Here is a 20,956-nt window from a genome sequence, read left to right on the forward strand (position 1 = left end):
TCTTAAAACATTTCACATCTTCTTTTGCACTAAACATAATGCCTACCAATGTTTAGGTTTGAGCTACTATTTTCTTGTATTTTCTATACATTTAGTTTCTTTCTACATTAGATGTCTTTACTTATAGTGACACATTTGTATTGTATGTAAGCATATATGTTCTTTTATTATATGCAAATACAACTGTCTAGCTTCAAGACTCTTCAAATGGAGCATTAAAGGTACCTTATTCAGGTCCTAGGACTGAAATTCTATTGAAAGTCCAAGAAACCATCAACTGTAAAAAAGCAGTGAGTAATCTATAATCTTTAGTTTCCTCATTCATTTTTAGGTATATAAAAAAATCTATTTAGTTCTTTCTAATGTTTATTATAGTAGAATTTTAATTTTTTGGAGCTTCATAAAGATTTAGAATAACAAAGAGCAAAGTGGTCTCAGCTAATTTCTTTATGAAATATTGTAAACTTCTCTGTGATTTTATTGTAATCAGCATCTAAATCCCTGCAGCAATTATTATTTCAAATGGCAATTATTAATCAAACGTCTCTGTCATTGCACAAATGACATTTATCTCTTTGATACATTTTTTATAACTCATTCATAAAAGGTACAGACACTTCCAAAGTGAATGATGTAATTAAAAATAAAAATAAAATATAGCTTAATTTCAGATAATCAAATGTGTAAAATTCCTTGATATTTATTAGAAAGTTTAGAGAGCACTGAAAGTAAAAACCTATTTTATAGAAAAATGAGTTGAAATTACTTTACTCTTTTATTTCAATTTTTAAACTGAAGAATTCACATATAATTAAAGTGACACAACAAAAACGTTCACTTCGAATGTTTCACAATCATAACCAGAAGTCACCAGAAAAACAGCTTACCTTTATGTGACTTAAGGTAAATGTTATTTTTTCAAGTTCATACAGTGTGGGTGGGTTCGAGCTAATAGAGACTGAAATCACTGAAGAAACAACTCTTTCTTCCTCTTCAGAATTATCATAACTTTGAGGTTCCAATAAGAAGTTGTCAGATGATGAAAACAAGGGACCAATACTCTTATAATATAAAAATGTAACTGCAACATTGCCTATCAATCAAATAAGTGGATTTAGTGAAATTCTTATAAATATATACATATATATATATATTTAAGCTCTCAAACATAAAAATTTAACAGTCAAAATGTTTACTCTAAGGCAGTCGTACAAATACCTAGACACCAATACATTGGTCATAATAAGTCCATGTCTATATAATCAAATCATATTAAGACATATTCTCTGACCTCTATGATTCTGAAACTGATCATGGACTATAACATCCCCTTTGCACAAGCTATATTTAGGAGAAAAACAGTCCTAGATAAATGTATATCCAACTCCTAAGAACAAAGATGTGAGATGCATTCACTTAAAAGGTAAATTTTTTTTATCTTTGCTATGCAAATATAGGAATTAGAAAGACAGTGGAAAAAAGTTATCACTGATTTAAGAGTATTCAGGAACTTTAGAATTAAACAAGTTGTCACATGCCACTGAGTTCCACCTCATGCCCTCTGAAATGTTTCCTATTTAATATTGATGACATACAGTTATGCAGTCTCAAGGTAGGAAATTTATTGCCTTGCCAGGCAGCCATTTATCTGTGCCCCTTGACACTCTCCAAATGCATAGGAGACCCGCATATAACCCAGTACTAAAAATGTAACCTTATCAGGACAGATTATCATGTGACTATCTTCCCCTTAGCTTAGACAGTGCACCTATATTAATGGATCTCACATTGTCTTGGTTTTTGAAGCAGCTCATTATTACTGATATTAAGTGTGTGAACAACTCAAAATCTAGATCTATTATCTTTTCAAAATTCCTCTTGCCACTTAGATCATACACCTCCTCTATTTGTTGCACAGAATTATGGATACTAAATTTAGAACTTTGCATTCTGAATTTACTCTTGGAATCAAAAGTTCTGGTTTCAGTCATGGCTCCTACTTGTGTGGCTATGGATGAACTGCTTTGAACTTCAGCTTCCTCACTTATAAAATGATGATAGTAATACTCACCCTAGCTACTTACTAGGCTAAGGTGGAGACAAATCAAATGACACATGAGGCTTCTGTAAAATTTAACACACTATAGTAATATGATTATTGTTATATTTATTAACTAGGAACATTATGTTTTGGCTTTAGATTACTGGACAACTTACAAAGAACTCTGTATTTGTTCCCTCAAATTTGTGACACCAGCAAATAATGTGACAGGCATCAATCAATCAAAACCATAAATACAAATGTTGATTACATCGCCAAAAAACCCAAAGAACTGTGCCCTCTAGCAGCCATCTTGGATCCCCATGTATGTGCACCTAATCTCAGTCGGTCTTCCCGAGACCCCCGAGTGTCAACCCTAGACCCCCATGCTGTGCCATTTCCACTCCAAGATGAAAGAAAGTATCATGAACCAGGAGACACTCGCCAAACTGTCCAGCTGTGCACTGGGAGAGGAACTGCTTGCTTAAAGAAGGTGGTTCACAGAAGGGCAACAGCAGATGATAAAACACTTCAGTTCTGCTTAAAGAAGTTAGGGGTAAACAATGCCTCTGGTACTGAAGAAGTGAAAATGTTCACAAACCAAGGAACAGTGATCCACTTTAACAAGCCTAAAGTTCAGGCATCCCTGGCAGCAAACACTTTCACCATCACAGGCCACAATGAGATGAAGCAGCTGACAGAAATCTAACCCAGTGTGTTAAACCAACTTGGTGCAGACAGTCTGACTAGTTTAAGAAGACTGGCTGAAGCTCTGCCCACATAGTCTGTGGCTGGAGAAGTACCATTTGCTACTGGAGAGGATGAGGAGGAGAATGAATTTCCAGATCTTGTGGAGAACTTTCATGAAGCTTCCAAGAATGAAGCAAACTGAACTGAGTCAACTTCTGAAGAAGATAAAACTTGAAGAAGTTATTAGGAGCTGCCTTTTCAATCTTTTTTCTTTAAGTTTATTTTTATTTATTTTGGGAGAGAGCAAGTTGGGAAGGGGCAGAGAGAGAGGGAGACAGAATCCCAAGCAGGCTCTGTGCTGACACAGCCTAATGTGGGGCTCAGACTCACAAACCTCGAGATTATGACCTGAGCCAAAATCAAGTCAGACGCTTAACCGACTGAGCCACCCAGGTGCCCTGGGAGCTATTTTATATTATGACTGCTTATTAAAATTTTGTTCACGGATCTGATAAAATCTAGATCTCTAATATATTTAAGCCTGAGCCCCTTGGATACCACAACTATTTTCAGTGTTTGTTTATACACAATTCACTCTTTGCAGCTAATGAAGCTGAAGAAGCCTGGGAATAGAGTTTGAAACAAGGTTAATTTAAAAAAAAAAAACAACCAAAAAACAAAGAACCGTGATACAAACCTGAGTCCTTCCACATCACAATATCACATTAATGAATAATATTTTTGGATATTGCTATGGGTATGTGAGCTAGACATTGCCAAAGTATATCATGATTCATGTTTTCTATCTTATCTAAAAAGGTATCACAAGAGAAGAAACATTGCTAAGAGGTTGCTAAAATCTATGTGTATTGGGTAAGAGTATTTTCTTGAACTGTCAGCTTAAGAAAACTTATATGAAAGAAAGAAATGAAGTAGTCTCACATGGTTGGGCTAGTGACATCATGAGGACTCCGAGTGATATCAACTAGTCCAGCCTTTGCTGTAGACAGACCAGGGCCTGAAGCAGGATCTGAAAACCTCTGAGGTCAACTTGACCCTGTCTGGTGGATGACCCTTTCATGTTGCAGTGACTTCTCAGAAGTTGCAGTAGGAGGTGGTCCAAAACCAAATGAAGCCCCGAAAAGGTAAGATGGGTTTTTAACGTCTGTTAATCACTCCTTTCCTTTCTCAAGGAAAATATTTAACATTAATTTTTGACTTTGGGTAAAATGTGATTCTTGCTGCATAGAATGCTTCCAAATCCCTTGTTACCTCTGTTCTGAGTACTGTTTCAGTATCTGTCCATTCTTCTCATCTGAACCTCTTGTAATTCTTAGAGATTTCACACTAAATCTCGGCCTGATCTAGCTTTTAAGTCCTTTATCAGGTATGTACCTTCATTCAGTAAATGAGGAGTTTATTTACTAATTACAGGAACTAAAATTCAGCCTATAAAAAAGATTAAAAATCTACCTGTTTCTCCATAAACCTTCCTTATTTTCCTATGAATGACACTATGCAGATTTTAACTTGAAGCCTGTGTTTTACTAATGGGTTTTTATCGGTAAATGAATCATCACATGTAGACATCATAAAGCAGGTTTTATCAGTTTGTTAGACTTGCCCTTATTTTTAAGATACAGCCCTTAAGGAGATCAAATTTTCTCCTCGTGTTTTGTTGAGAGCTGATATTATGGTCTCTTTCAAGTGTCAGAGTTTGCATGTGTGATCTTCAAACATAACAAAGCTATCATACATTCAGACAGGATCTCTTCGAGATATTAATTCCATGACAATTTCATCATCTGTCGCTATAATAAGTATTGTCAATGGCTTTATTCTCAACTTTTAAACATTACCCAATTGTTTTTGAAATTTCAACAGTTAACACAGTCTTTGGATTTGCTCCTAAAAATTATATGTGTGCTTGGTGAATTAGAATATGATGTAATAGGGTAAGAGCCTTGCGTTCAATGGTAGCATGGCCTAGTTATTTTTTCTTTGTTTTGTGACCTTCCGTGTCTTACTATTGTATAAAAATGACAAGGAAAAAAAAAGGATAATATCAACAGATTAGGAAAAAAATCCCATATTAGTGTCATACAAATTTTTTTAAAAGATATTCTTCTGAGAATGAATGTGCAGAATGTTAAAAAAATAAAGACACATCCATTTATGAAGTGATGTCTATAAAAAACCATATGTGTGTTATTAAATATGCTTTTCATTTATATTTATGACCACCCACATATTCTTTGAGAAGCTATTATAATTCATGTCTTTTCTAGGTACTATATTTTGACCTATATGAAAACAAAAACAATTCTTCTATTGGCGGAGATTTTTTTTTTTTTTCCTAAGTGTGTTGCATTAAGAGAGCAGATAAATGGTTAAAATAGCTGCTTGCTTGCCTTTGGTTAGGTGACAAAGATAAGCTGGTCAGGGTTGATTTCTTTGTTAACTTCCTCCCTACTAGTACTGGTTCTGTATTGTTTGTTGATGTGCATGGAGACAAATCCATTAACTTCATTGTGCCTTTGCTCTAGTAACCATAAAATGAAGAAATTAAGTTAGATAATCATCAAGTCACCTGCTGGTACTGGCATTTTCTGATTCCATTTCCTAAGAAAGCCTGCCAGTTGAAAAGTTTACTGTACAAAGACCAAGAAATGACAAGTGGGAAAGAAATCCAAGCCTAAACAATAACTTTCTGTCTTTCTGAACATTATTTGTCTTCCTCACACACTCACAAATTCAGTCTCCCAATGAGGAATATGAAGGATTGCTGAAGAAGAAATATTAAAAGAATTCTATGCAAATTATAGCACCTATGACTGATGAGAAACAAGGAATGAAATGACAGTTCCTTTATATATTTCATTAGAATTTCAACAATATCAGACAGTTTCAGAGATTGGGCATAACACAAGATGGATATAGATACTGGCAGCTAAAATTCTCACCACGTATTTATATCAGAATGAAAATCTCAAGTACAAATACAAATTCTGTATAGAAACATCAAATATTTTCTATAAGAAATCACATGGGTATATATGATATAGTCAAAGGCATGGTAAGTATTTATTGCAAATCACTGACATTGAATACAAGACTATCAAAGTCTTACCATATGAATCATATGCAGCTTTTCTCTTTGGAAATATCTTTATATAATCTCCATCCACATTCATATGGGGATGAATATATTTCATGTGATTTGAATCAAAACAGAAAGCTTTGAGAGCTGAAACAAAATCATGAAAATCATAAATTCTCTGAAATTAGTTTAATCAGTGTATTCATTTAGTTAGGAACATTGTTATCCATCATTATTGTATTTCAACTTTTTTATGGTAGGTAGAATGAACACATTCTGAACATGCCTGGACCTTGTAGTTTATATCTAAAAATCTAACTCAAGTTTTAACTTTCTAATTTCACCATAGCACTCATGGTTTAATTTAATCTTTATTGAATTAAATGAAAGACAAAATATGTATGTACACCAGGGAGCTATAAACTATAATTACTAAATCAAAGATAAGCAACCACAATGGTATAGAGGACGGTATCTATAATTTACTATATGGAGAGTGATTGAGTTAAATTCTCGAGTGATAATTTCTTTACCTGGGGTAGTTCACCCTTTTTATGCGAGAACATCACAGAAATGCAAGGCTCCTATATATTAGTCATAAAGCTTGCTACTTTAATTTTGAGTAAGTGGTAAGTCATGATATAACAGAGTGATTTTTGCTTACCTGCTGTTGCACAGCAAGATGTCTCCCAGACAATACAATATAGATGAATGCAATGATTATCAGAAAATATACTTTGTTTCCTCAGAACAACTTTATAGGCATCTTCAATTTGATTCAAGATTCTGAATGTTCTAAGTATGAGATTTCATGAAGGAGGAAATGTTCTAGTTTGCTATGCTGATTGTTTCATATCAGAAAATCTGTTTAGAACTGTCTTTGGTCAAGGTAGACCCTAAGAAGTCCTGAGATGACTAACTCAAAATGACAAGGGAGTATTGTACTCTGAGCATTTAAATGCTAAATAGCTCAGGAACAGGATAAGGTGCAGAAGGTACGAAGGAGGCAATGGTTAGGTACCCATCCTTTTGATTCATACTTCATTCATATTACTCTTGCAATGTGCATTGCCATTAGCTTCTGCATTGCTCAAACAGCTGCCAATTCAATTAGCAGTATTTTATTTTTTTATAATTTTTTTTAAGGTTTATTTATTTTTGAGACAGAGTGAGACAAAGCATGAATGGGGGAGGGTCAGAGAGAGAGGGAGACACAGAATCTGAAACAGGCTCCAGGCTCTGAGCTGTCAGCCCAGAGCCCAACGCGGGGCTCGAACTCACGGACCGTGAGATCATGACCTGAGCCAAAGTCGGCCGCTTAACCGACTGAGCCACCCAGGAGCCCCCAATTAGCAGTATTTTAAATACATCCCCTTTTTAGAATGGCTTGTTTGGGAAACACTATTGTTTTGAAATTGACCTTGGCTTCTTACCTATATCACTTGAATTAGTATCGAACTGAGTGGTCTTTTGGAAGTTCTGAGCTATCCTTAAGGTAGCCTGTTCAGTAGCATGCATCAGTTTTGTAAGATGAGTTCTTCTACGATTCGTAGGTAATTTGTCCCAAACGATAAATGTGTCCTTTTGAACAAAATTATTCACAGTTTTTACAAATTCCTGTTAGAAAAAAAATAGTGTGTCTTTTAAAAAAATGTTGGAATCTTACATGAATCACAGATGTAAGGGAAAGTTTAAAGCTCAGTTATATTGAGTTAAAGCTCAATATACTTACAGTAAGAGTTGAATTAGAAGGAGTGTCCTTGGTTGAATTAGTGCTATTCATGTCACCCAGTAATGGGGATGATTCAGCTAATATTTCTATATATGTAATTATATCCATCGGTGAAAGATCTTTCACAGAATTTCTATAGACTTCTTGTAGTAGAGCCACAGGTTCTTTTATGTGTCTAATCTGTACAAAAATGAGTCCAGAGAAAAGAAACCAAATTAGAGTAGTACTGGAGCTTTTCAAGAATGGCAAATTTATTCTAAGTTTATTTTTCTTGTGCTATGTATTAGTAAGTTATCAGACTACACCTAAACCATAACATGCAGCACTAAAATTTGAAACTATTTACAAAGGGTGACCAAATAAAAAGCACAGAAATTACTTTAGAAAAGAAACTGCATGCTTGAATTAATAACCTTTAAACATTAGCTTTTAAAAGTTCTGATACATTATAACTTAATTTGAATTAGATTTTAATCAACCCAAGAAAATTCTTTACAATGTGATATATTGGAAATTTGCTTTTAGTTGATTGTTAATCATGTTGAGAGTCACACTTTCAATCACATGACAATAATTTTGTGAATGTCCTACTTTATTTACTCTTTGAAATATTTCCTTTGAAGTACAAAACCTAGTTGCATTCATTATGTCTTCTTAGAATGTGGGAATGGGCCTGGGGTCAAAGTGTGTTTTTACTATTTTATTCATCAACTTTTTTTGTATGTTAAAATTTTTTTTTCCAGTATACTAATAGTGAAAAAGTAATATATGTTAAATATCTAAAAGTCTTCAATGCTTTGGGGATTTTCGAATTGCTCCTTTCTATGACTCAAACAAATTATTTAAATCTCTATACGTAAATACAAGAAGATCAACTGGTTGTTACTTTTTTTTAATGTTTATTTATTTGATAGAGAGTGCTAATGCAGGGAAGGGAAAGAGAGAGAGGGACAGAGAGAGCCCCAAGCAGGCTCCACACTGTCCACATGGATCCTGATACGGGATTTGATCTCACGAACTGTGAGATCATGACCTGAGCTGAAATCAAGAGTTGGATGCTTAACTGACTGAGCCACCCAGGTGCCCCTGATTGTTAATCTTTTTTACATGTGATGCAGGAAGGATTTTAACTGGAACCAAAATGTCAAAACACAATAAGTTCTTAATACAACTAGTTTACTTACTTTTGTTAACATCTTATCAATATTTGCAGCAATACAGGCATTATCTAGATGGCAGTCTGCACTCACATTTTCTGTAGAAGAAAAAAGAGTATATAGTAAATGTTTAAAAATACTTTTTTCCTAAGATGACTATATTGATTCTAATAACTTTGCTCCCTTATTTAAATATTAAAAACACATTCTTAACACTTGAGTTTTGTTTTCATTTTTTGTTTTTTCATTAACATTTATTTACTTTTCATTATTTAAAGAATCTTACTCATAATAAAATACAGTGTTTATTTTCATTGCATTCATTTATTTTTCCTTTTTTATTTCTATCTATTCTTTATTTTTACTCAATAAAATACACAATATTTTATGGCAAAATGGAAGATTGTAGTCACCCTACAGAACAAAGTATGTTAACTACGTGAAACATATGGTGTACCTCTTCCATTAAAAAAAGCAATAGCTTTTCTTATTTCATTTTATAGACAATAAAGGAATACTAGAATATTTCTTAGAAGATGCAGTTCTTTGTATACTTCACTACTGTGCAGTATTATATTTTATACAGTTCTTCGATAATACATAAAATTTCATCATATAATTTACCTTGGCAGTAAGTGCCATCATTAGGCGTGAACTGAGATTTTCCTGTGGATGTCTGATAACCTTCCTTGCAGGAGCAATTATACCCACCGTCCACGTTTTCACATACCGCATGATCACCACAGGCAGCTGGTCCACTGCACTCATCTATATCTGGAAATATTTAAAAAATTAAATTTTTATTTAGTACTTACACAGTTGCTACCTTGCTGATACAATATTAGGTATGGTTAATGGTTTCATATCAAATTTTACAGGAAAGCAATGAAAATCCCATCATTTGCAGAATGACAGAGCAAAGAGCCGCATATCATTTTTTTAAACCCTGATTTGGCCAATCCATTTTGAAAGTGTATTAAAAACCGCCTTTCATGGAACAACCAAACTCTTGAATTATTTTCTGAAAAGAATCAGTCATCCCCAAAGCCATTAAATGAATTTCTATCATTGACAATTTTAACATTGTCCTAATTTAATAAAGAACCAATTTTTAAAATACATCAAAAATTCTTTGTTTTCTAGTATTATGCTAAACTCAGTTTAGGGTAATCTGGAGGATAAAAAAGAATAGCCCACTTTCTTTCCAAAGCTTCTTGTTTGCAAGTAAGTTATCCTAAAAATTAGCAGAATGTGTGATGTGACTCCTTTAAAATTTTACCACAACTTATTTATTAATTTTGTCCAAGTTATAGTTTACTATGATTCTTAATACACAGTCATCATAGATAAAGTAACAAATTGTGCAGAATTAAGTCTTAGATTTTCAGTAGCCATATATCAAAGTCACAATAAAAATGTTAGGTTATAAGCTCACATAATTTATATTCTTAATTTAAAATTTTACATACTGCAGTGAAATATGTCTTGAAGTTATAAATGCAGTATAAATACTCTGCCAGTAGGCAGAGTTCCAATAGGGAATGCTTCCAAGGAACTGAAGAGTCCAAATCATTACCTTAAACTAATGCAAAGATTTTTGAGTTCTCAGCCTGGCTCTGACATCTTAGAGATACTCTCTGTTAGATTAATGAATAAGCCTGTAATCTTAAGTATAAAATTTGATTAAAAAAAAAAACTAATAGAGTGCCACAATACTGTTTGTCATAAAAAAAAGGGGGGTAGTAATCACAGTCCAATTTAAAAAGCCATCTAGCTAGTTATCTTAAAAGTAGCTGATCTTAACTTCTCACTTCCAAAATGTAATGAAGGGACAGGATACCATTCAAAATTGAACCACCCAAAACTGGAACTGACAGTAAGCCTCCCGGCAGTTCTTGAAGAAACTTCCATTAGCCAGAAAGGCAATGGTCTTAGAATTAAGACAATTCACAGGCCTGAAAAAAAAAAAGGATGAGAAACTCCTAATTCTTCTGTCAAGTCTGTATATTCATAATCTGTATGACCCAGGAATCCAAGTATACTATGTTTAAAGAAACAGGAATATCGTCCTGGTACCCTCAAGCTCTTCCTCTCATTTCTGCGTATGTGTGTTTAAAGACTGCCGCTCTACACACACACATACACACACACACACACACACAAAGACAGAAAATAAAGTAGGAGATGAGCAAAAGCAGGTTGACTCTTAAGATTTAGTCGGGGCGCCTGGGTGGCGCAGTCGGTTAAGCCTCCGACTTCAGCCAGGTCACGATCTCGCGGTCCGTGAGTTCAAGCCCCGCGTCAGGCTCTGAGCTGATGGCTCAGAGCCTGGAGCCTGTTTCCGATTCTGTGTCTCCCTCTCTCTCTGCCCCTCCCCCATTCATGCTCTGTCTCTCTCTGTCCCAAAAATAAATAAAAAATGTTGAAAAAAAAAAAAAATTTTAAGATTTAGTGAACCATCCACTAAAGGATTCCAGGTTAGGGTAAAGAAAAGAAGCCAGGTGGAAGTGCAGACTAGCATTATTTTTAATGACATCAATGAAGTGAAAAAAATATGTATAAGAAAACTAAAGAGTAGTTCTTTCTGGATCATGGCTGAAGAAGTAGCATGTACTGTATCCAAATAGGATAACACCCCAATGAAGATGTGACAGACCCATGTGATATCATAGATAGAATCATTTATTTCATGAATAAGAAACTTAGGTTCTCTGAATGCCCATGTTATATATTTTTATTTTATTTTATGTTTTTAATTTTTTTAATGTTTACTTACTTTCAAGAGAGACAGAGAGGCAGAGAGAGAGACAGAGAGATAGTGTGAGCAGGGGAGGGGCAGAGAGAGAGAAGGAGACGAATCCGAAGCAAGCTCCAGGCTCTGAACTGTCAGCACAGAGCCCGAAGTGGGACTCTGACTCACAAGCCATGAGATCATGACCTGAGCTGAAGTCAAACACTTAACCGACTGAGCCACCCAGGCACCCCATGCCCATGTTTCATATTTTTAGATGACTTATATGGCTAACAGGAAATGAGGTATTGATTTCTCTTAATTTTAAAATTATTTAAAGGTGCAACTCTTGGCAACTTTGTCCCAAACCCAATGTCTAAGCAACATGGAAATCTTTGCAAACTCAATTTCCACCCTCTCTTGTGCATTTTGGACACAGGTATATATAACGTTGGTGTTTGTAACTGACGGTGTTTCAGTTTTTCCCTGTGCATCCTCCATGCCTGTGGTGCTTCTTGGGGTCTCCACTCTAGTTCAAGCCTTTCTACCACCACTCACTTTGCTAGTTATCATCCCAGAATGTCAGCCTTGGATCATGTAGGGTATTTCAAGCTCTAAGTTCAGCAAGTGACAAAATAGTAATCAAAAATAATAAGGAGGTAGTAGCTTGGGAGACCAGCATTCAAGATTAACATTATGAAAATTTTCATATTCTGACTCCAAATGTTATACAAGAATATTAATTTACCTACCAAAGTAATCCTTTAAAAATCCTAATCATCCCATTAAAGGACTGTTTTCCAAATTATTTATACTTTTCTTGCTTATACTTTTTGTTTTTATAACTTATTTACTCAAATGTGTAAGTGCAGTTGGCTGAATTTGATATCCTTCTCATTCTGTGCCTTGGTAGTAGAGTTTATTGGATCTAACCTAATAATGGAGTGTGTGACAACTGGCTATGTGCCAGACTAGTCAAAAAGCTTCTACTAGTGTCAGGATATCCCTCTACGCCCCTTGCTACCTAGTAATGTAGAGAGAATCATCAGATATTGAGAGTATGCCATGCCCAAATAAGATGCAACTGGTTTACCAAAATGAACGCGATATTTTGCAGTAAGACTTACACTAACTTCTCTAGCATTCTCTTGCAGGGCCTCATTAGCTGAGATCTAATCAAATCACTATGCGTCCTTCTTACAGGTAAAGGCCCTGCAGAGGATCTTAACTCAAATTCTAGCTGTAATACTCATTAGTTTTGTGACTTTGGGTAATACCCTAAAAAATACCTTTTACTTCAAAAGAGTTCTTTTTTAAAACAAATGAGGAAATGGACACGAAGTGTTTTGAACTAGTGCCCAAGATATAATAGGCCCAGTGATTCTATTCAGACTGCATGTTTTCTTAATAGCAGGAGCCCTGTGAATATGTAAGTTTGGAGAAAACAGATTGATAATGAGTGTCTCATTAGACTGCCATGTCTTGGTACTCCCCAGAGATGTAAAAGAGGAAAAGAACCCCCACCTCAGCTTAATAAAAGTTAAATTGCTACTCTGGAATTATTTCAGTCAGGCTAGAATTGGCATACCATATTTAATAACTGATCCACTTTTTCTACCACCAACCTAACACTGGGCTTAATACTAATAAGGTGATTTTGCCAAACGTAAGCACATCATAACAATCGTTTGCTTGGTTTGCACATCAAAAAATTCACTTGGTACTTTTTCATTAGTGAGGTTATGCTTGTTTTTCATGTCTACAATGAGCCAACCCAACAGTGTTTTATCATAATCTTCTTTCAAAACATGATCATATGATTGTTTTGATTCTTACAATTTTCATCAATAACTGATTTGTCTAACGTTTAACTCACACACTGTGAAGAAAAGATAAAATGTTCAATTACTGAAAGTAATTTGTGAAGACAAAACTGGATGTTAATATTATCCAAAGCCATAAAAAAATCTGAAATTATCGGCATACCCAAGGCAATGCGACATAAAAATTACAAGCTTGGTCTTAAGCACTTAGTAAATGTGAAGCTTTTAGGTTCTACTCATTTGGCCTTGGGAGAACCACTTTCCTATTGGATGCCTCTTTTTTCCCATTTGTGAAATGCAAGTCTGGAACTAGGTCTCTTGGGAGGAAGCTAGGTATCTGAAATTCTGTTTTACTGTAATTACAGGGGAAGGCAAATACACAGGACACTAAATCTGCCTCAAATCCTTTTGCAACAAAATGATCTTATCTGTGGCCAATAGTATTTGAATATAGACTAAAGGCAAAGAATTTTGCTTGGGTCTTTTCTTGCCCTGAATTGGAGTTTTTCATTATTTATTTTTAGAGATTCCTAATGACTATAATTACCAGGCATGTCAAATTTAAGGATCAGGTAAACTTTCAAATCAGAGGCAACATAGTACAAGGTGATACACTAATGTAAAAGGAAACAGAATTATAGTTCTCTGTTCAAATTCTCCTGAAGATTATCATAGTGCACAATGAAAATTACTATGGGACTAGAGAAAAAAAAGATACAACTGTTCTACTTCTCAAAAAAGCTTAATCCTTAAGGACAACAAAATTGGTGAGGAATAACAATGTTCCAGAGAACGAGTTTTTCGGTGAATAATCCATCAAATGAAACAGGTAGAAACTGAAGGACTCAATATTGGGTACTGGGTTTTAATATAGTTCTTGTGTTTACTGATTGCTTAAAATAGCTAAAAAGGGAATTAGCCAAAACTTAGGGGCATTCTATAGTATCTCAATAATAAATGAGCATTGGGAGAAAGAGTCATAAATTACAAATATGTTATACTTCCATGAAACGTTGGCATTCAATCATCTTTGTGTGTATGTGTTTTCTCTGTGTCTGTGATTCAATTTTTTTCTAATATAGGAATTCTCTACTTGTAAGAAACACAAACAGACAGAGAAATACAGCGTTTTGTGAATTGAAGCATATTAAAAGTAAAAATGATCAGATGAAAAGACAGGTGTCTTCCAGAGACAAGAGGGAATGGAGAACATAGTTAAAATTAAGTGATTAAGATGTTGTGAGTTATATTTCTTCACTAACTGGAACGTTTCTAGTAAAGCTTACAGAGCTACGTAATTAGAACTTAACTACTAAAGCTAAAACACACATATGCATAACATTCTAAGAAGACAAGCAACAAGAGCAGAGGTTTGAGAATATCAAATGATGAGGTATTACAAGTTTTCTGGGGAGCTTCATAGACTATATCCTGAATATACTGTAAAGCTATATTCCAATAAAATTTTTTGCTGCAAACACTAAAAGTGAAGTTATCATTCAATTGTCTCATATTTTAAGTCTTTTATGCCCTTGCAAAACTTGATCCTCTGCACTTGCAAGATTCAGATCAATGTATAAGATGTAGATGGCCACCTGCTTTAGCCTTCTGTAGCTTTCCGGATACAAGACTGTGATTCTAATCCTCCTTTTACCTAAACATGTGAATCAGAAGTAGCCCTCATTTACCTTAGAGATCAAATGAGGAGAACAAACTCTTTTCTGGTTATATAGCGGAGTAAATGTTATGAACCACAGGTACATGAGACAGGATAATTTCTTTGATGGAGACATTTCACTGATGAAGTTTCTTTGAACACTGTCTCCTAACTTCTCATGTGTTAATAAGAACATAGCTAGACTTCTCCTTAGCTCACTAAGGAGAATCTCAGTAGGGAACTAAGCAAAGCCTAGTGTGATGTGGATTAGCCTGGGTATCTCTCTTTTAGCTAACTGTGTAAAGTGAAAGCAGCACATTACCTTGGCCACGTTGCATATAGAGTCATGAGTTCTAATAAAATATCTTCTCTTGGCCATGTGATTTCACTCTCAGGGTCTCAGTTCATGTATTCATTTTGCAGATTAGTATCAACCATAATTAATTATACTAGTTGTTGGTAAATTGGACAGTGTTGTATAAACCGTGATTAAGATGATTTACAACTTACTTTCAAAGTTAAAAGTCTTTGGCCCCAGAGAATTTGCCCCTGAAAATTGTTCAACTTTTTGAATTTCCTAAGCAATCTTTTTTTTCTCAGACTTTAATCCAAATTCTATAGGATCTGATATATCAAATGCATGACCAAATTACAACAGAAGGACATTAAAAAAAAACTTCTAGATACTCTCTTCAGACTCAGAATAATATTTCACTTAGGGATTTAATTGAAATTATTATCATCATTCCAGAAAACATTTTAGTAAACCTGAAATGATTTTCTAAATAGGACTCTAGTGTTCAGAAAAACTTAATGCAGATCTTAAGTGTAACTACCTTTCAGCTGACAATACTAAAAGCAGTAGAACAATTCTTTTATTTCTTTATTTTTAAAAAATGTTTATTTATTTATTTTGAGAGAGACAGAAAGCGAGAGCAGAGGAGGGGCAGAGAAAGGGAGAGAATCCCAAGCCGGCTCCATACTGTCAGCATAGAGCCCGATCTGACAACCATGAGACCTGAGCTGAAATCAAGACTCGGACGCTTAACTGACTGAGCCACCCAGGCGCCCCTAGAACAAGTCTTTTAGAACTAATGCCTTTCTGAACATTTTCTGAGAAAATGTAGAGCCCATCTCAGAGTGCATATTTATAAAAGCATCAATATCTTGCCATGCAAATCGTAGTTTTCTTGAATTAACATATTATTCTCAAGTGTAAATATTTATCCTGTGGTTTGCCACCACACTAGATTTCATACTTTCATGATTTTTTTTTCTTACGCACTGCTTGATTTTCTCCCCTGATTTTTTTTCTTACATCCTTAGATAAATATTCCATAGTAACTGATTAAACAGTGTTAGAAGACTAAAAGAATTAATGAAATTTCTAAAAGTACTGCACATCTAGGGTACGCTCAAAGACTGGCAGAATTTGGTTCAAATATTATTTAATCTCTGGAGGTAATAAGCAATAAGTGAGAGGTACCAATTTTAAGTTAGGTAGTCAAACTTACCTATGCAGAGGGTTCCATCATTTGTGATAAACCTGTCCTGGTTACTGCTGGATCTGAAACCAGGTGCACACATACAGTAGTAACTTCCCTCTGTGTTAGTGCAGTTGGCATTTTCACCACAGGACTGGGTCAAATTTCCACACTCATTATCATCTGTGGACATATCAATTTAAAACATTATTTTTATATAATTGAAATTGACTTCTAATATTTCCTACCAGGATTTGGGAATTGTGACTGTTAAACAGTATAAGGTAATGCGATGTCAATTTCTAGGAAAAATTAATGGTCTGATCGACATTCCACCCTGTGTTATTCTTATTTACAGTGGGAAGCCTTCTTTGTTGTTGCAAAGCAAAATAGAATCTCTTATTTCTGAAGCACGGAACATAGTTATCGGATGTATACTGGGACATTTTCCAGATTTTATATGAAATTTAATTATAATAATGGCAATACATATATACTCATTTGTAAATTTATAATTCTCTTTATAATTAGTCAAAAGCATATCATAAGTTAAAAAATCTGAGATTACAAATTGACATGTTCTAATCATGTACCATTTATCTTTATTACTTATTCCCTAGAAAAATTTCGCATTACTAGGTTTCTTCACTTATTCATTAATATTTTTATTCATTACTATGTGCATTTTATTGTCCTATAGAAGAGTATACAAATACAAAAAAATTATATCATGGTCCAAGGTTTTGCCTAAAATATTGTAATACAATTTATCAGAAAATATATAGGTTCATAAGCCCTTTGTAAAAATTAGAAAGCAAATTGATATAATCTGTCAAGTAAATAAAACCAAAAGTACGTGCTTTTCCATAGTGATCATGAGGGGCTGGAAGAGACAGAAAATATTTTCAGGTGGCACTAAATCTTGCTGTAGGTTGAATTATGTCTCGCAAAAAGATATGTTCAAGTCTTAACCCTGTGTCTTGTTGACTATGACTTTATAAACAGGGCATTTGCAGATGTAATCAAGTTGAGGTTATACTGAATTAGGTGGACCCTAATCCACTGACTGGTACCCTTAAAATAAATTATATGGGAAATGTGGACATGAAGACACAGAAGAGAAAGCTATGTGAAAACAGAGGAAGAGCTTGAAGTGAATGTAGGTTAGACAAGTATTGGGTAGAGAGCAGGAAGGTCACTAACAGGAAGGCAGAATGTTGGGCAAAGATGCAAGCAGAAGGTCATTGAAACACTTCTGAAGGTACAGGGAAGCCTAATTGGGGAACACAGAGAAATATCATGAGGGAATTGTAAAAACTAAGTTGGAAAAATGCCTTTGATTTTTAACCCCCGTTTCTATCAAACCAAATTTAATTTCTCTTTAAAGAATGAATTGTTTAACATTTAATTCACACACAGGCTATTGCAGACATCTAGTGATGACTAAGAGTTGGAGAATTTTCCAACTGTTTTATAAATATGAATTCACTGAATCCTTACATAAGCTCTAGGAAGTAGCTGCCATTGTTATGCTAACTGCTGAAGAAAATAAGGACTAGAGAGAAAAGTAACTTGCCAACATCACACAGCTATTTAGTTGCAGAGCCAGGTAGTTTGGTTCCAAAGCCTGTTCTCTTAACTGTTGCATCCTGCTGCCTCTATGAGAATTATTTAAAAATGCCAAAATGTATAATAAGAATTCATCAAATGAATTATGGGTCTGTTTTGCAAGATGGAAAGATATCGAGGTAGTGATTTCAGAAGGAAAATGGAAACTTTATTCAAATTCTATTTTTTAAAGTTTATTTATTGAGAGAGAGAGAGAGAGAGAGAGAGAGAGAGAGAGAGAGAGAGAGAAAGCAGGGGAGGGGCAGAGAGAGAGGGAAAGAGAGAATCCCAAGCAGGCTCCACACTGCCAGTGTGTAGCTGGATGTGGGGCTCAAAGTCACAAACAGTGAGATCATGACCTGAGCTGAGATCAAGCATCGGAGGCTTAACCGAATGAACCACCCAGGAGCCCCTGCATTTCATCTTTAACTTACATTTTATTTCCACTTCCTCATTTTCAAACATTAAGAATATAAGTATAGAAGTTAACATATGGCAGACAACTAAAGATGAATTCCTCTCTTTTTTCAAAAATGACTACTATGGACAGGTCAGGTAAGATTTGCAAATCCCATTTATATGCTTTGTCATTTTGAATTATTATATTAATTATAATAGACTAACTGCTATAAATGTATCCAAACATGTAATGGCTCAGTACAATAAAAAGATTATTGACTGCTCTAGACAGACACCACGGTTAGTGTTCAGGTAATTTTTCCACAATCAATGGTTCAGGGACACAGGGTGTTCTGTGTAATGTAATGACTCCACCACCCCAGAGGCCTTCCAAACTTTCTGTATTGATCCAGGTAGGGAGCTAGGGTTGAACAGAGCATAAGAGAGTCATGGGTCATGTCTGTAAAAGTCATCTATCACTCAAACCCATGAACCTGAGACCGATCTGAGCCAAGATCAAGAGTCGGACGCTTAACCGGCTGAGGCACCCAGGTGCCCCCATATTATCGAACTATTAAAAGAGGTTATAGAAAGAGAAGGAAATAATGTCATTGATGTCTTTTCAACTCCCACCTAACTGCAGTGCAGTTTCCTACCTTGTGGTTTTCAGGAGAACACCTTTTTCATGATTTATTTTTTATTTTATAGAGACAGAGTATAGTGTGAGTGGAGGAGAGAGGCAGAAGGAGAGAGAGGCAGACAGACAGAGAAAGAGAGAATCTAAGCAGGCTCCACACTCAGTGCAGAGCCCGGGGTGGGACTTGATCTCACAACCCTGAGATCATGACCAGAGCTGAAATGAAGTTGGAAGCTTAACTGACTGAGGCACCAGGAGCCTCCAGGGTAAGACCTTATAAAACAGGGTTGTATGACTAACATTACTGCCATTCACTGAAGGCTCCCAACGAACCAGGGCACCATACTAAACACATCATATACATTATCTGACACACATTTTTAATCCTCACATAAACCTTATGATGCAGACATTATTCCTATTTTACAAACAAAACTGAAATATAAAAAGTTGGATTACCTTGCCCAAAGGCACACAAACAATAAGTGGCAAAGTCTGATTCAAGCCTGGACCATTCTGAATGTTGAAATGATCTCATCTTTCTTAAATACATTATAAAAAGAGTTCATAGTGGTAACAAGCTCCCATTTATTGAGTGTTTATTATGTGCTAGTCACTGTGATAGAAAGATTACTGTAAAATGGAAAATACATTGTGACTAACTCAGAAGATTGTCAAGAGGATTAAAGAAATTGATGTTCAGACAATGCTTAGAGTAGAGCCTAGCATGTTTTAAGCAGTATATACAGGCTGCTAATGTCTTTATTATTTGAAAAATAATACTCCTACCATTTTAATTGCTAGAAATTTGTTTGCACTCTGCTTAAGATTCTTAACAGCTACTTGGCCATTAGCATGTAATGTCATCCCTTCTCTGTGTAGAGGGAGCTTCCAAACTGTGGGAACCAGTTTAAATCACTTATCCTTACCCATCTATAACAATAAAGACATTTGTAGGGGCACCTGGGTGGCTCAGTCAGTTGAGCATCTGACTTTTGATTTCAGTTCAGGTCATGATCTCACGGGTTGTGAGTTTAAGCCCTGCACTGGACTCTGCCCTGACAGTGAGGAGCCTGCTTAAGATTCTCTCTCTCTTTCCCTCTCTGCCTCTCTTTCTCAATCTCGCACAGACTCTGTCTCTCAAAAATAAATAAATAATTTACAAAAAGAGAATCTCTAAGTTCTCGAAATTAGTTTTCCCATAATTCAGTTTCTAAAATTTCAGTAATTTAATGCTGCTCATTATAATTCTTTGGAAGAACGCTGAGAAGAAAGAAAGAAAAGAAAAATCATTTGTAACTCCAGTACACAAAGATAACCACTCATCCCTTGAGGCATTTTTATTTGAAACATAATTCGGATGCAAAATATCTAGTTTTGTATATGGCTTTACACGGTACCATTATATTAACATTTTCCCCCCTAGGAATTACATGTTATTTAAGTTAGCTGAAATATCAACAAGATGGTGTTATTTCATTTTATGATGTGGAAATACACAGTTTCCTTAAAAAAAAAAAGATCTCTGTGAACAGACTTTTGATTATTTGAGATCTGATCTTGACTGTTAACGATGAGGTCCAAAGCTCAACAAATATAAGATCTTAATGCCTAGTAGGATGTCCTACAATTCAGATCTATTTCATGGTAAGACTTGTAGGACTCTGTGTTAGACTCCTTTCCTAGGCCCAAGGGAGGCCTGTTCCTAAAACAAAGGAAGCACTTTGGAGTGTCTTTTGCTTTGAGCACACCCCTAAATTTCTACAATGGGCATACTACCATTTCAACTGCTTAAAAAAAATCAGTTCAAGAGAAAAACCAGTCAGCCTTCGAGAAGCAAGAACATTGTCTCTAATATCTAGAGCAGGGCTAGGCCAGGCCTTGCACCTAGATTTGT

At 35.1% G+C, this 20,956-nt stretch overlaps 1 protein-coding gene and 1 pseudogene across 2 annotated transcripts in view; one reads left to right on the forward strand and one right to left on the reverse strand.

Moving 5' to 3' along the window:
* The window catches only part of ADGRL4 (adhesion G protein-coupled receptor L4), a 109,035-nt gene that overhangs the window by 34,647 nt on the left and 53,432 nt on the right, over nucleotides 1-20,956 (reverse strand). For both annotated transcript variants that reach the window (XM_043575373.1, XM_043575374.1), the window contains exons 3-9: nucleotides 16,446-16,598; nucleotides 9,345-9,494; nucleotides 8,748-8,818; nucleotides 7,564-7,743; nucleotides 7,265-7,448; nucleotides 5,862-5,978; nucleotides 888-1,093 (exon numbers count right to left, since the gene is read on the reverse strand). In XM_043575373.1, the coding sequence (XP_043431308.1) occupies nucleotides 888-1,093; nucleotides 5,862-5,978; nucleotides 7,265-7,448; nucleotides 7,564-7,743; nucleotides 8,748-8,818; nucleotides 9,345-9,494; nucleotides 16,446-16,598 (1,061 nt within the window). The remainder of the gene's footprint in view (nucleotides 1-887; nucleotides 1,094-5,861; nucleotides 5,979-7,264; nucleotides 7,449-7,563; nucleotides 7,744-8,747; nucleotides 8,819-9,344; nucleotides 9,495-16,445; nucleotides 16,599-20,956) is intronic.
* LOC122480687 lies at nucleotides 1,124-3,033 on the forward strand (annotated as a pseudogene).

Source organism: Prionailurus bengalensis, chromosome C1, assembly GCF_016509475.1.
Source record: "Prionailurus bengalensis isolate Pbe53 chromosome C1, Fcat_Pben_1.1_paternal_pri, whole genome shotgun sequence".
Lineage (NCBI taxonomy): Eukaryota > Metazoa > Chordata > Mammalia > Carnivora > Felidae > Prionailurus > Prionailurus bengalensis.